We start from the raw sequence: 15560 nt of genomic DNA, 5'->3' as shown, positions 1-15560 counted from the left end.
CGTGGGCACACTCACGGGGGCGCTGTCGTGACAGGAGAGGCTCAATCCTCCTTCCCTGGGGCCCAGGACAAGCCCCAGGTCCCACACGGCCCACAGCTATGAGGCTGGGTGGGCTTCCCCGCAGGGCGCTGTCAGTGTTCCCCAGCCAGAGAGCTCACTGGGCCCCAGGCCCACTTCCCGGCTGGTGCCGTGGAGAGCTGCTGACCCCCCAAGGGCTCCAGTCCCTGCCTGTCCAGGGACCACAGGGATGTGGTAGCACCTCTCTGAGCCTCAGTTCCGTCATCTGTCAAATGAAGGTATAAGCCTCATGGGGATAATGTTTTAAGAAGCAACGTGTTTTTCAAACATCCTTTAAGCCTTGTCTTCTTTGTTAACCCACCTCCTTGGCAAGTTCAGTGACTACAGAAAACGGAATAAAGAGCAGCCCTGGGATGGGGTGAGGCAGCTCCAGGTCCCCAGTGGACCCCGGGCTCCTCATGCACAGCCGAGTCACGGAGCCCAGCACTGTGCCTGCACACAGTGGGCCCGCAGGAGACGGTTCCGCCTGCCCTCACCCAACACCACCCTGCGACTGTCGGTCTCCCCACCAGTCTGGGGGCCCCCTGAGAGCAGGGAAGGCTGCAATCTCTCATGTCCCCATAACCTCACGTCTCAGGCCCAGCCCAGGGCCAGGGCGTTCGGCTCGGGGACGCGAGAAGGAGGGATTTATGCCCCACGGCCAGGCCGGGGCTCAGCGGCCTGGGAAAGCCAGCATGCCCTGACCGCAGGTACCTGACAGGGGTTGCCCCCAACCGGACCTGTTCCCCCATCCCCCCGAGAGGCAGTGTGGAGCCCTGCACCGGCCTGGGTGTGAGCCTGCCTTACCTCCCACCCCTGATCCCAGCCCGAGGCTGCCCTGTCTCGTCTGCGGAGTGGGAAGGGCCTTGCTCTCCCAGCCCCACAATTTGTCTTGCAGCTGCTGCCGATGCTTGGAGCGAGACTCTCGCTTGTAGCTTGTGAGCTGTGTGTAGGCAAATCTTTCATTTTTCTTTCATTATGCCGGCGTGTACTGTCACTTAATTTTTATGTATGCAATCCTTCCTGACAAATATGGTCTACTGCCTGGTAATTCGTCTGACGCTCATTCTGTTCTGCGCTCTAATTACGGCTCCTATTCCTGACACCGAAGCAGCCGCTCTGCCACCGCTGGGTACCGCACCTGTCAGCCCGGCCATGGCATGACTAATGCCCTTTCATGCCAGCCTCGTGTTAGCAAATACGGAGGCGGGGAGGGGGCTGGGGGAGGAGGAGGCAGGAGGAGATGGGATGTGCATAAGCCCTGACGTGGGTCAGCAGCCTCCGGAGACAGGTGGCTGCCGGGGCAACATGGCTGCCACCAGGGCATCCCCACATAGTAGGTGCGCAGAGATGCAATGGATGCATAATTCCTACCCACGCACAGGGTCTGGAGGAGCCTCCGCCCCCCAAGTCCTTCCCGCGTCACGACGCAACTGCAGTTAGTTCAATCTCCTGCATCACCAAACGTGTACACAAGACTTAGCTGTGTGCAGAGCCTCGCTATGGAAAGGGGCTCTTTCTCCTGTGTCTTGGAGACCTCAGGCCCTGGGCTTTGGCTCTGCACTGATGCCGTCATGGGGACTGGTCCTCGGTTCTCGGTTCTGGCAGCAGGGCCATGCCGAGCCCATGCTTCTCAGCTCAGTGGGCAAACGGCCCCAGGAGGGCTCCTTCCACCCACCACGCAGCCTGTCAGCCACTCAGAGGCCTCGGGAAGAGCCAGGCTTTCCCGGGCGGCCTTTCCCAAGTTCCAATTCCTTCTCATTAATATAATAAGTGCACCAGTCCAAGTCAATAAACTCACACCGTCGGACGAGCCCGAAGTCCTGCCCGTTCCTAATGATGTGATCCTAACCAGCTCTGACGAGTGCCGCAGTCTCTTCCCCAGCGGGACGCAGGAGGGCTGGGGCCTGACTGACAGGGGACGGGAGACAGTGGCTTTAACTCTGCTCTTTGACGGTTCCCCTTGAATTTCTGGCCGTTTTGAAGCTCTTAAACCAGAGGGGTAAACGGTCCCAAACTGACAAGACACACTGATTTTCCCAAAGAGAAGGGTCTGAGGGGAGCGGGAAAGACAGTTTCCTCCCAGGAACGGGGTGGGGGTGGTGGCTGAGTTCCCGAGGGAGATCCTTCCAGGACCCCTGAGCCTGGTCCCCTGGAAGAAGCATGGGCCCTGTACCGGGAGGCCTGCATTTGGGTCCTGGCTCTGCTGCCACACGACTCAGAAGAATCACTCAAGTTCCTTGGGTTTTAGATTCCTTGTCAGCACAAAGGAAGGATCCCACAGACCCTCACATCTGTTTGAGGCATGAATGAAGTGTCACGAACTCACGGGTTGGTGGGTCCTTGAACATCCTTTCATTCTGACCTAACGGAAGAGCCATGACATGCCAGCTGCTAAGGAGGCCGGGCCAGGGGTCCTCCGGGGTCAGGTGGGGACGAGGGTTTGAAAACGACACACACACACACACACACACACACACACACACACACACACACACACTCCCAGCTGGGAGCTGCTGATCTCTGAGTTAGCATGTTTCTCCAGATTGTGTGCTACAGGACCTGTATGAACAGTGACAGTTTCCACCAGGAAAGTGTGTCTTCCAAAAAGCACCTCCGCCGTCACCAGAAGACGCTGTGTGTCTCCCGGCATGCCGCAGGCTCTCGGGGACAGGGAGACACGAGATGTACTGGCTGGGCCGTGGAGTGCGGGGCAGATGAGGGCAGAACAGAGTGGTTTTCAAGGGGCCAGGCCTGTGGACGCGGCAGCGCACGGTGAGGTGAGCCTCAGGCACCGTCCCCTCAAACGCCACCCCAAAGAGCCAGGAATTGCTCAGGGAAAGGGGAGGTGCCCCTACACCCCTCCCTATCATGAAATGTTCCCCTATGGCCCTGGTCATAGCACATAGGGGACCCTACTTCTGTGTTCCACTGGGGACTTTGCTGGTTTCTAATTAAATGTCATTCTAATTAAACGTAAAATTCTCCATGGGTCCAAGTTTTGCATTCACTCACGTATCCGGATTCCGAAGCTGGGCAGTGCTTAATGGCTTAATGTGACCCAAAACACACATGTGACCTCCAAGTCTCCACGGCGTCCGGCCCTCAGTGCTCGGGCACTCCTGGGGTGGTGCCTACCCACTGAGCTTAGCATTCAAGGCCCCGCCCACCTTCCTTGCCACCCAAGGTCCCTCGACCCTGATCACCTCATCCCTTCCCCCATGCCCCGCCAGCTCCTATTCACTCCCCACAGCTCAGCTAGAAAGTCACCTCTACCGGGTGAGCACTTGGCCCCCACATCTTTGAAACTGTCTATTTAAAAGCCCAAAACGGGAACAGCTCAAACGTCCCCCAGCAAGAGGAACAGCCCGCGTAGGTGAATGAAGTGTTGAGAACTCACGGGTTGGCAGGTCCTTGAACATCCTTTCATTCTGACCTAACACAAGAACCACGACGCACCAGCTGCTAAGGAGGCTGGGCCAGGGGTCCTCCGGGGTCAGATGGGGACGAGGGTTTCAAAACAACCAGACGCACACACTCACACATGACGGGATACCACGCAGCAACGAGAAAGACGGAGTGGCTGCCAGTGCGACCAGAGAGCCACATCTCCCCACCCCCTAGAGCGTGAGCACGTGAGGATGCAGGGGAGCTCCATCCTGAGCTCCTCGGGGCCTTGGTTTACTCCCCTCTGGTCACTGTTCTGAAGAAGAATGTCTGGGGTACAACAAGGCATTTTGCTGCACTAACCAACCAAAGGCACCATGGGGACAGGGTCCGCATCTTCCCATGTCATCCAGGACCCTGCGGGGGGTTGGGCGTGGACAGGCCCCTTACCTAGGGAGTGGGCCGCGGTGGTCTCGGAGCTGAAGAAGCGGCCCAGGCCGAGGTCACCAAGCTTCACGATGCCTGTGGCTGTAATGAACACGTTGGCAGGCTTGATGTCTGCAGGGGAAGGACAGGGGTTGGTGTGGGATCAGAGGTGGAGATGGCTGGGGAGGGGCAGGACGGAGGAGGCGGCCTGGGGGTGGGTGGAGGGGAGGGCCCTTCAGGTGATGGGGGCTTAGCCGCCAGTCCTGCTCCCTCAGGGCGAGGCCCCAGCCCTGCCTCTGCCCAGCTGTGGACCTTGAGAAACGTAGCCTCAGTTTCCTCATCTGTGAAATGGGTCTAACTTCACTACGTCACAGGGCTGCTGTGAGGTCTAGGAGGGCAGGGATTTTTGCGCTCGCTTCCTCTTTTACAGCTAGAGCAGGCACTCTGAGAAAATTTGTGTAACAGATGAAGGAGGCGCTCAGGGAGGTAACCTGTGCTGTTCCCCAGTGACTAGGGCAATGCCTCGCACACGGCAGACACTGATAAATGCAGGTGGAATGAATGTATGGAGGAATCAGTGAAGTCATCTACGTGACTCCTTCCAGAAGGCTCCTTCCTCACAGTTCAGGATGATGTCAACTTTCAGAAACACTTACCTCCTCTGCCCAGCCAACTCCTACTAAGACTTCAAAGCCCATATTAAAGTTCCCCTTTCCAGGATGCTTTCCTTGCCCTCCCAGGCAGAGCTGGTGGCAATACTGGAACTGGCCATGAACCGGTCACCTCCCTCCCAGTCTCTCCACCCAACCCTTGCTGCAGCCCCCTCTGTGCTGGCTCCAGGCTGGTGTTGGGGGCTGGAGAGTATGTACCGAGCATGGTCCCTGTCCTTGGGGTCCATGTAACTACATGGTATTTGGTGCTCCCACCATGGGGGGTCCCTGACAGGGGCAAGAGCCACGAGGCACGGGTGTACATTCGAGCCTGGGGCCTCACACGCCCATTCTCTGGCCCCATAAGGACAGGCGAGATGCTGGACACCCACGGGATGGGGAATACAAAGTGGTCCAACTTCCACACGGCTGTCCCTTAAGAAGCCCGGAGCCGAGGGGAAAGCTGCGTCCTGGGGTCCAGCCTCCCTGCTGGCTCTGGGCCCCGAGGCCCCGGCGGGCCAGCACGTACCTCGGTGCATCACCCGGCGGGAGTGCATGTGTTCCACGGCGCTGCACAGCTGCACGAAGTACTTCCACACTGTCCTCTCAGGAATGAGCCGCTTCTGCTTCTTGAAATACTGCAGTGGGGGAGACAGACACATGGGCAGGCCTGGGTGATGGGCCGAGAGGAAGGGCAGCTGTAGGGTACTGGCCCCGTCCTATCCCCAGCGGTCATTGGTCCGCCGCCAGCACCAGCATCGGGCCCCCTAAGGGCAGGGCAGACCTTACCCAGAGCGGATGTCCTGGACGGCTTTGCTGAAGGAATGCCTAGACCACATTTTTTTCTTTTTTTAAAAAAAATATTTATTTATTTAGGCTGTGCCAGGTCTTAGTTGTGGCACGCAGAATCTTCGTTGCGGCATGCATATGGGATCTAGTTTCCTGACCAAGGATTGAACCTGAGCCCCCTGCATTGGGAGCGCGGAGTCTTACCCACTGGACCACCAGGGAAGTCCCCCCGGACCACATTTTGAAGGCTACTCTCAATCACCCTTTCCCTGGAATCTCCTGGACACGCATCCATCTCCTCCCACTGCCCGACAGGGAGTTCCTTGCAGGAGTGACTGGTGTGGACTCTCTGCCCTGGCCCTGGTCTAGCCCAGGATGGGGGCACCCAAGACATGCTTGGTGGTTAAATCACAGCTCCCCTCCTTGGAGCCAGCAAACCCCAGCACACATAACCATTAACAAGCATGGCAAGAACCTCAAGGAAGTGGGCCTGACATTCTCAAATGGACCCCCTCAGTTTCGACAGGCAAAATCTACTTTGTTGCCTGGAAAACCATACATAATGCTCCAGAAAAAAAAACAAACCAAAAGCCACCCGGGCTGCACTGAGGGAGCTGTAAGTAACCAAAGGTCCTGGAAGAAGTAAACTGGGAACATGCCCTCGTCCACTGTTCAGATCAGCATCCCTCTGGGGGATCTCCTGTGAGCCAGGCCTGTGTGGGGTCGGGGGGCACGACTCACACACCGGTACCTTGGAACCAGGTTTTTGTTCCCTTCAGAGCAACCATCTTTTTCCAAAGCAGCCAGGGGAGAAGCCTTGGCCCCTTTGTCAGGGCAGCTGAGCTGGCACAGGGAAGGTGGGGACCCAGGACACACTCCCAGCCTGGGATGGGGCATGGGGTAGAAGGTGGGACCCGAGCTAACCTCTGCTAGGCACATGTCACATGCAGTGTCTGTGCTGGGCCCCACACAGGGATGACTGCACCCATCTCACAGATGAGGAAACTGAGGGCCACATGGGAGCTAGTAAGGGGCAGAGTCACAACAGCTCAACCCCAGGCCTTCCACTCAGGAAACCCAAGTTCTTAACACACTTCTAAGGACACCAGTAACCACCTGATGAAGGATCAAGATCAGAGAGGTTCAGGAACTTGCCAAGGGTCACCCAGCAGGGGCGGCAGAGCTGGGATTTGATGTGGGCACCTCCAACATTGGGACAGTTACAGCGGAAAGCCCCTGGCCTGGCACTACAGCCCCAAGAGGCTCCATTCTCGGAGGAGGCCTCATGTGTGATCTGCCCCAGGCTCCTGGCACGGACCCCCCAGCACAGGACCCCCATCCCTCCCGGGCCACCCCAGACCTCTGCGGTGGGCCGGGCTGGGGTGTTACTTATGCCATGATGTTAGCTTATCCTCATTAGAGCATTTAAGTGGGGATGTGCACGGCTGTGAGCCGTGACTTTCTAAATGTCACGTCCTATTGGTGTGTGTGACATTTAGCAGGAAGGCGCAGAGTCTCTGGTGGGTTCTGGGGTGGCAGCAGCTCCCGGCTTCACCATCCACCGTAAATAATGCCGGCACCATGGCCCTGGTGGTGTTGCTTGGCCCCTGAGGCTGGGGGCCCTAGGGACTCAGGGTCTGCTGGCCAGTGGCCTCCCAGGCCAGACCTTGGTATGGCCCCAGACTGAGCCCTGGCAAGGCCCCTGTTCCCCTCAAAATCCAGAGGTGGCTAGAGAGTGGGAAAGGCCAGAGAAACCGAGCTGCTACCAGGCCCCAGGCACTGTGCTGGGTGCATTACAGACAGGGAAACTGAGGCACAGGGACCCGTCCAAGGTCATCCAGCAGGTGTATCTGACTCTGGGCCCAGGTCTTTCTACTGCCCTGCCCTGCCTGTCCTGCCTGCTGGGGACAGCACCCAGCCAGGCTCTGCAGGTGAAGGGCCACAGCAGGGGGAACAGGCTCAGGGAGGGGCAAGGCAGGGTGAGGGGCCCCGTGACCGAGGGAGGGGAGGTGCCAGGCCAGGTGAGGAGAAGGACTCCCGGGACAGGAGGGCCTGAGGTGCCCGGCCACTGCCCCAGAAACCCAGGGGGTGAGTGACCGACTTGAACCCTGAGCTAGGGTTGGCCCCAGGGAAGCCTGGGAAGGGGCACGTGGTGGAGGGAAGGCACCCCACCCCAGGCCAGGCACAAAGGGTGCTGGACACCCACGGGCCTCCCTCCTGTCTCTCCTGGCTGGAAGAAGCTTGCATCCGGGTCCTGCAGCTCCCACACGGCCGTCCCCTGTGAGGCCCCCGGGACAGGGGTGGAAACTGAGGTTCAGGGAGGGGAGGGATTTGTAATTTGCCCAGCACCCCCTACCCCACTGTCTGACTCCAGCCCCACTCCATGGACTGAGAGGCTGTGAGGGGGTCTGGGGTCCACTGGGGCTGACAGGCTGCAGCACCCTCACCACAGGCCATATTCCAGGGTCTTTCCTCCCGCTGTTCTCCCCCCAGCCCCGCCCCTCCCTCCACTGGGCATCCAGTCCTTCTTCCAGAACACAAAGCTGATCATGTTTACTCTGCACCACGAGTCTCAAGAAGCTTCTTGCTGACCTCGGAGCAAGGTTCCAAATCCTAAGCCTGCACATGAGGCCCTGGTTGGTCTGACCACCCTCCACCTCACGCTCTCCACCCCTCCCCTTGCCCAGTGCTCTCCTGGACCAAAGTACTTTGTGGACCCCTGGGTTTCCATCCCTCTGGGCTCTGGCACAAGCTGTTCTGCCTCTGGGCTGCGGGTATCCCCTCATGGGTCTCTGCTCATGTGTCACCTCCTCCAGGAAGCCTTCCCTGACTCCCACAGACCCTGAACTTGGCTTGTTCATGGCAGCTCATGACTGCTCGTTCACAGCCCTGCCCTCCCATTAGAAGGTGAGCTCCCTGAGAGCACTGCCCCGCCAGCAGCATCCCTAGGTCTCAGCATGGGGGTGGGCACACGGTGGATGCTGGATGTATGCGTGTTCTGTGAGAGAATGGCACGGGAAGGAGAAACAAAGTGGGGCGGGGGTGGGGGGGGAGAGGAAGAAGTAAGACGTGATATAGCACATCTGTTTCCACCAGGGATCTGTGTGGAGATTAACATCCCTGCAAATGCATTAATATGTCAACGAAAATATAAAAACAGGTGATAACAGCTCAAGTAATGCCGCTTCCCAGAGACGCCTGTATTCCTAGGAGCCAAATTTCAGAAGAGCAGGCGCCGGGCAATTAACTGCTCAATCCCCAGTGCCTGGTGGGAAAGGCAGAGGATCCACGTCTGGCCCCATTTGCAAGTGTGGCTGAGAGCAGGGTGTGGGCTTGACCGTGGCCCAGCCTGGCTCACGGACAGACTGGGTTCCTGGGAGGGAGGCGATGCAACCCCACAGCAGCGCTCTGTGGATGAGGGTATAGCCAGCAGGGGAGTGAGAACCTTAAGGAGCAATGAGTGAAGCTGAGAGCCCAGGCCCGGGGGTCCCATTTAGAGGCTGTGCTGCCTCAAGCAGGTTACTAAACCTCTCTGAGCTTCGCTATCTAAGGACGATGTGGACTTGGTGAGTGATGCATGTGCTCAGCAGGGCTGTGGCCCGCAGTAGGTGCCCATCAGTGGAGTCGTGATGGTCCCCGAGTGCAGACTCAGGCGGACCTGGTCCTGGGCCCAAGGAGGTGGGGCAAGGGGGGGCGGGGCAGTTTGGGGACTGCTTGTGGGACTTGGCAAGTTGCCCAACCTCTCCGAGACCCCCCCAGCCTCAGCCATTATATGGGAAGGAAGATGCCTCTCCAGGGCTGGAGGGGCCTCAGGAAGGTCACCTGGGGGATGATGTCCACTGGAGGGCCCTAGGCCAGGAAGTAGAGACCTGGGCCAGAGGTACCGGTCTGTCCCCACGTGTGGGATCCTCAGGCAAGTCTTTCAGCCTCTCTGGGTTCAGTTCTCCCTTCTATAAAATGAGCCAGTTGGCCCCAACAGACACTTTCCCAGATTCCATGAGCTGGGGTCCGACCTCCGTGGGGCTCTGTCCCCATCCTTCTGCAAGGCAGAAGTGGCCCACGAGCCACTGCCCATAGCTGGCCTTCTCCCAGCAAGTGCGGGTGGGACCCGAGAGAGGCCACAGCTGAGGCCTGTGAGCATCGGCAAGGGGGGCTGAGTGTCCCGCAGCGGCCACCTCTGCCTGAGGCCAGGGCAGTGAGGAACCCGGTCGGAGGAGGGGCCCCCGACCCGGCCCCCACCAGGCGCCCTCACCTTGATCATCTGCGAGAGGTCGCCCGCGTCTGCCAGCTCCAGCACAATGTTCAGCTCGCTGTCCTCAATGAACGAGTCCAAATACTTGATGATGTTTGGATGGTTCAGTTGCTGTCCGAAGAGAGAAAAAGAGGGAGTAGGGAGCCCCTGAGAGGCGGTACAGCTGGAGAGGTGTGGTATCTGGGGGGAAAGCCCTGCGCTTGGGAGTCAGGCAGACCTGGGTGACACTGGGAAAGCCATTTTGCATCCCCGAGCCTCAGTTTCCTCCTCTGCAGAATGGACATAATGTTTTGGAGAGAAGTTGTGAAGATTACAGGGGCTGACACCCTTGAAATGTCTGACATGGTGACTGCACAAAGCTAAGACTCACTAGACACTGTGGAAATGACCCCCCTCTTCACCACCCAGGCCCCTCTGGGGCGGGGCCAGACCCCCACTGCTCCGTCGCTGCACTCCGCAGAGCACTTAGAAGTGTCCGTCTCCTTCCTTCTTCCTTCCCACTTCCTCAATTTCTGACCCACTTTTTTTTTTTAATTAATTAATTTATTTATTTATTTTTGGCTGTGTTGGGTCTTCATTTCTGTGCGAGGGCTTTCTCTCTAGTTGTGGCGAGCGGGGGCCACTCTTCATCGTGGTGCGCGGGCCTCTCACTATCGCGGCCTCTCTCGTTGCGGAGCACAGGCTCCAGACGCGCAGGCTCAGTAGTTGTGGCTCACGGGCTCTAGAGCGCAGGCTCAGTAGTTGTGGCTCACGGGCCCAGTTGCTCCGCGGCATGTGGGATCTTCCCAGACCAGGGCTCGAACCCGTGTCCCCTGCATTAGCAGGCAGATTCTCAACCACTGTGCCACCAGGGAAGCCCCTGACCCACTCTTTGTGAAATCTTGGAAAAAAAAATCATTCCTGGTGTGAGAGCTGCCCTGAGTGCGGTGCTCAGTGCCAGAGCCCTGCCTCTGGCCCGATCACCATCGCCCGTGTGTTCTCCAGACAGGACAGCACCCCACTGACTGGAAGTCAGTCCCTGGCTGGCTAACAGGAGACCCTGGCAACTGCTTATAACTGAAACTGTTTACACCAAAATGATTCCAGGATCTGGGGAAGGCACAGGGGACGCAAATATTCTGCCACAGTATGGTCGCCTGCCCACAGGGGCTCCCCTCCAGAGGCCACTTGAAAGCACATTTTCCCAAAGGCCCAGAAGGTGGCTGGGCAAGGGACGTGCATCTATGCTGCATGCCGCCCTGCACCCAGTCTTGGATTCTGAAATGAGGGGAACGTTGGCAGACATCACACAGCCACACATCCGCCTCTTGTTCTCTCCCTAAGCCAGCCCTGGAGGCTCCTACAGGGCTCGCCTTCCTGCCCCACGCCTGGCAGCTTCTCAATGGTCCTGGCATGAACGGTATGAACGATGTCGCCCAGTGGCCCCTCCAAGAACCGTGTTTCCCTCTGTTTTGTAGGAAACACCTCGTGCCCTGGAACATCCTGTTGACTTCCACGGGCAAGCCGGGGAGGTGCGTCAAGTTCTGGAAAGGGGCTGGCCTTGGGGCAGAGGTTATAACCATGGCAACGAGGGCTGCCTCTGACCCGACGCTACACTGAGTCCTTCCAATGCATCTTCTCACTAATTCCACCAACACCTCTGAAGACACAGCACTGCTGTCAATCACCCCCTTTGACAAATGAGGAAACTGAGGCCCCAAGTGGTCAGTAGCCTGCCCACAGCCCCACAGCTGATGAGCAAGGGGTGGGTCTGCCTCGGAAGCCCACGGCCGACCGCACTTGGTGGCACTGCAGCCTGGGGGAGGGTCAGAACGCCCTCCCCCAGAAAGGCTGGGTTCACGCCACCTGGGGCGGCCTCACCGAAGGGGCTGTGGTCACACACTTCTGCGGCCAGGAACCGAACAGCCTGGCTCAGGGTGCGCGCGCATACAGCTCCTCACCCGTGTGAGTAGTACACATGTTCTTGGCCACAAGTGGGAAGACAGGGGAGGGGGATCATGACAGCTGTTCCGCAGGGCTGGGTAATCAGTTCCCAGCATCACAAGCAGGTCCCGAATTTGACCATTTCGTAAAACTTTAAAAATGTTATCTGAAGGGTATTTTTGGACCTGTGATAGCTACAAGCCTCCCGCCTCCAGCCTTGCCTCCAGGACCCATCGTGGCCAGGGGCCACCCCAGCGAGTGCTCACAACTCCCATCTGGCCACTACAGCCACTACAGGGCCCCCCCTCTTGTTCCCATGTTCAAGTCTCACATCCTGAGTGTGGCATTCAAGGCCACTACAATCTGCCCCCCTCCTTCCACACTGAACCTTAAGCCTGGGGAGTAGGGCGGGATCCCCAGGAGATAGCAGCCCTTAGACCAGGCTTGGTCTAGTCCAGAAAGTTCTGTCATCTCTGACTCTCAGGAGGCCAGTGGGGAAGCCAGCGGGGAGGGGGAAAGGAACGACTACAGACACCACCACCATCCCTCGCCTTAGATGGGCCCCTGCACATCTGTCCTTCACACGACCCTGTCCAGTCAGCCCAGCTCTGGCTGAACCAAGGACTTCCGCCCACAGAGGAGCGGGCATACCAGCTACCCCCTGGGGAGACCCATCTCCAACTGTGCCTCCTCCCTGTGGGAGACCTAGCAAGAGCCCAACAGGCTGACGACTCAGGGGCCCTGGGGCCCTCCAGCAGCCAGAACCCAGGGCCATGTGCTTGGCTGTTCACTCTACCCAGTGCCCTAGGCTGGCTTTGCTGAGTCTCCCCAACAGAGCATCTCCTGGTGGGAGTAAGAGGATGGGAGAGAAGAAAAGAGAACACACTGTGGCTGAACTTTCAGATGTGCGTGTCGCCACGTGGAAATACAAGAATACGAGACTGAGAGGAAAGACAGGATGAGACAGAGAGGGAGACAGAGACAGACAAACTGAAGTTCAACCCAACGCCCACCCTTGCTCCTTCCCCAGTAGCCTGGTCCACGGGCCGCCACATCCAGGATCCACGTGGGACAAGGACAGCCAGTCCGGGGGCGGCATGAGGACTGGGCAGAGGTGAGGCGGGGTCCCTGCTAGGCCACAAGAAAGCAAACAAGCTGCTGTTCCCCGCAGGTATGTTGTTTCTGAATCTAACGGGCTGAGGGCTGTGATGGACATGATGCGGCCCAGACTGGCCCAAGGAAGTGAGGGACCCCCGCTCAGCCCAGGGCACTCACCTTCAGGAGGCCGATCTCCTTGACACAGTCCTGCCGGGCCTTGGCGTCCATCATCTCAAATATCTTGGGTGAGAGGAAACAGAGAAAGAGTGGTTAAAACCCAGCACCCCCAGAGGGGGCACGAGGCCCAGGACCCCAGTCCGGGTTCTCCCACCTCCTCGCCGAGGGAACCCTGTAAGGACAACAGTTCGTATTACTGGGTGCCCACCACGTGCCAGGTACTGTGCTGACCAATTTCCACCAAATCATCAGGGCAACTCCCGTGAGGCAGGAGTTACTGTTGCCGACTTACAGAGGAGGAGACTGAGGTCCAGAGAAGTCCAGTGACTTGCTGAGGTCGTGCACTGGTGAGTGGCAGGAAACATGCTTGGGGCCTCAGTCTTCACGTCTGTAAATGGGGCCAACAGCCTGACCTCACAGGACCGTCATGTGGACCGAGTAAGAAGAGGGGGTACAGCATGCACCCCCTGACCCCCAGCCCCCCTAGTGTTCACTGTGTGGGTCCTCCCAGCATCTTCTAACTCACAGGAACAAACAGGAAGGCGACACTGCAGCAGCCCCACCACAGAACCCATCCTGGCACTAAAAACCAACACCAAGAGAACCCAGGTAAGCCCTTCCTTGGCAGACAAAGAGCAGAACACAGGCCTTTTCTGAACCGAGGAGCCCGTCTCTCCTCCGGCCACCAGAGGCCTCACGTACAGCTCACAGATCAACAAGGAGGCAATCACGCTGGCCGGCTCCAGGCGGGAGGTCTTCGTCTTGTCTCCCCACCTCGTGACTGTGTCTCAGCTACCTTCTCTCTCCTGGGCTTCCTCTGCCCAGGCTGTTAATCTCACTCTTGAAGGTAAATGAGCAAACAGAGGGGCCCTGGAAGCTCTGCTGGAGGATTCAAGACCGTTCCTGCAGCAAAGCAGCGTTCCGACGGGCCCAGTGGCTCTCATGGAAAAGCCTCCTGCCTGGGCTTTGCTGCCTAAAGCCCATCTGTCCGACCCCACTCCTCCGTTCAGGAGGGACTCAGAGGTTGGGCGGGGCACTCAAGCCCAGAGCTGACCACAAGCGTCAGTGGCCGCAGATCTGAGTCTCAGCTCCCTCCAGCCCTGGTGAGTTATCCCCGTGTCTGCAGTTTTCCACCTCTGGGAGGATGATAATCCCTACCCACAGGGGTGCTGTCAAAGTTCCGAGAGCTCCAGCATGATCCAGTATACAGCAGGTGCTCAGCACATGCTCATTGCTTTCCTTTATGGCTTACAGTGAGCTTCCACAGAGACAAGTCGCCCTGATTCTCCCACAGCCCCGCGCGAGTGAGATGCGTAGTTTCCCTCATTTACAGAGGAAGGGGGAGGGGGAGGGGAAGGGAGGGAGAGAGGGAGGGAGAGAGGGAGGGAGACAGGGAGGGAGACAGGGAGGGAGAGAGGGAAGGGCAGAGATGGGACTAGACCAGAGCTACAATGTTCGGACACAAGCCACTCCTGCCATGTGGTCTTGACCCCGTGGGGCTGTTGGCTCACCTGCACCTTCTTCAGAGCCACTGTCTTCCTGTCCAGCAGGCAGGTGGCCTTGTACACCTCGCTGAACTGCCCGCGGCCGATCTTCTTCTCAATCTGGAAGTCAGCCAGCGAGCAGCGAAAAGACAGGGCGTTCGGGTGCCTCTGGAGGGGAGGGACAGAGGGCATCGGTGACCAGCCAGGCAGAGCGGAGGGCAGGAGCCGTGGGGGCGGGGGGCTGCTGCCCCTTCCTGAGCCCCAGCAGTGCCCCTACAAGGTGAAGGAGGGACCCTGGTTGCCAACCCCACTATCAGAGCCCCCCTCGCCCCCTGGCGCTCTCCACACCAGCTCCATTTGATGCCAAGGACCCCACTCTGCAGATGTGATCTCTTCCACAGCATTTATCACCAGCCCTCAGTATGTGATCACTTTTTCCTTTGCTCATTTCTGTCTCCGCCCCCTGAAGGCTGGCTCTGTGGGCCAGCGCCTTGCCTGCCTTTGTCACTCCTGAATCCTTTCTGTCCCGGTGGAGACCGGCAGCAGAGTAGGTGCAATAAATGTCTAAGGAAGCAACTCACCGAAGTCACACAACCACGGGGAGGCCCTGTGGGCCCTCCACGTGCAACCTCAACCCTAACCCTGCAAGTCATCCTAAAAGCGGCAACTTCCCTTCCCGGGGTAGCCAGTCCCATCACAGAGACGAGAACACGAAGGTTAAACTTGCAGCCTGACGCTCTGAGCCCATTTTTTGGATACACTGCCTCCTTTATGGCAACGTGAAGAATCTGGAGACTTCGTGATGACACTCCAGGGGCCAGCATTGAAAGCCATGATTAAGCTGTAGGACCTGCCCAGGGATGGAGCCAACAGGTGAGGCAGCAGTGGCCAGGTACCTCCCCCCGCCCCGCCGACACACACACAAACACACATGCAAAGGTACTCTCGGGAAGAGGAGAGGAGGGGGCGCCAACGCTGGGCCCTGGGAGGGGAAGGGGGGGAGAGAATGCCCCACGTCAGCCTGGCGGGAGGTGCCCTCCCTCCTGCTACTCTCAGGCGGGGGATCGCTGACACTGGGGACCCTCCCCGGCTGGATGGTGGCATGAAGAAAGGCTCTCTGTTGTTGCCAGATGACTTCCATATAGTAGGTGTGCAGAAATGTGTGCAGGATTCAGTCTGGGGAGCAGGGGTGGGGCAAGGAACCCTGAAAGCCCCACCGCAGCAAGAATAAGACGCTGAGTTTCCTGAAGTGAAAAATGTCTCTTCCAGACTTGGGCCGGACCATCTGAGAGTGTGGAAGACCAAGTATTTCCCTGG

The 15560-nt window shown here is 58.5% G+C and overlaps 1 protein-coding gene across 1 annotated transcript in view; it reads right to left on the bottom strand.

Annotated features, from left to right (window-relative positions):
• Window positions 1-15560, bottom strand: part of NEK6 (NIMA related kinase 6) — a 50176-nt gene that overhangs the window by 18276 nt on the left and 16340 nt on the right. Inside the window, exons 3-7 of the mRNA XM_024762164.1 lie at window positions 14271-14411; window positions 12760-12822; window positions 9562-9672; window positions 5050-5158; window positions 3895-4002 (exon numbers count right to left, since the gene is read on the bottom strand). Of these exons, the coding sequence (XP_024617932.1) occupies window positions 3895-4002; window positions 5050-5158; window positions 9562-9672; window positions 12760-12822; window positions 14271-14411 (532 nt within the window). The remainder of the gene's footprint in view (window positions 1-3894; window positions 4003-5049; window positions 5159-9561; window positions 9673-12759; window positions 12823-14270; window positions 14412-15560) is intronic.

This window comes from Neophocaena asiaeorientalis, unplaced genomic scaffold, assembly GCF_003031525.2.
Source record: "Neophocaena asiaeorientalis asiaeorientalis breed wild unplaced genomic scaffold, Neophocaena_asiaeorientalis_V1.1 scaffold78, whole genome shotgun sequence".
NCBI classification, from domain to species: domain Eukaryota; kingdom Metazoa; phylum Chordata; class Mammalia; order Artiodactyla; family Phocoenidae; genus Neophocaena; species Neophocaena asiaeorientalis.
This window is presented reverse-complemented; position numbering and strand designations above follow the sequence as displayed.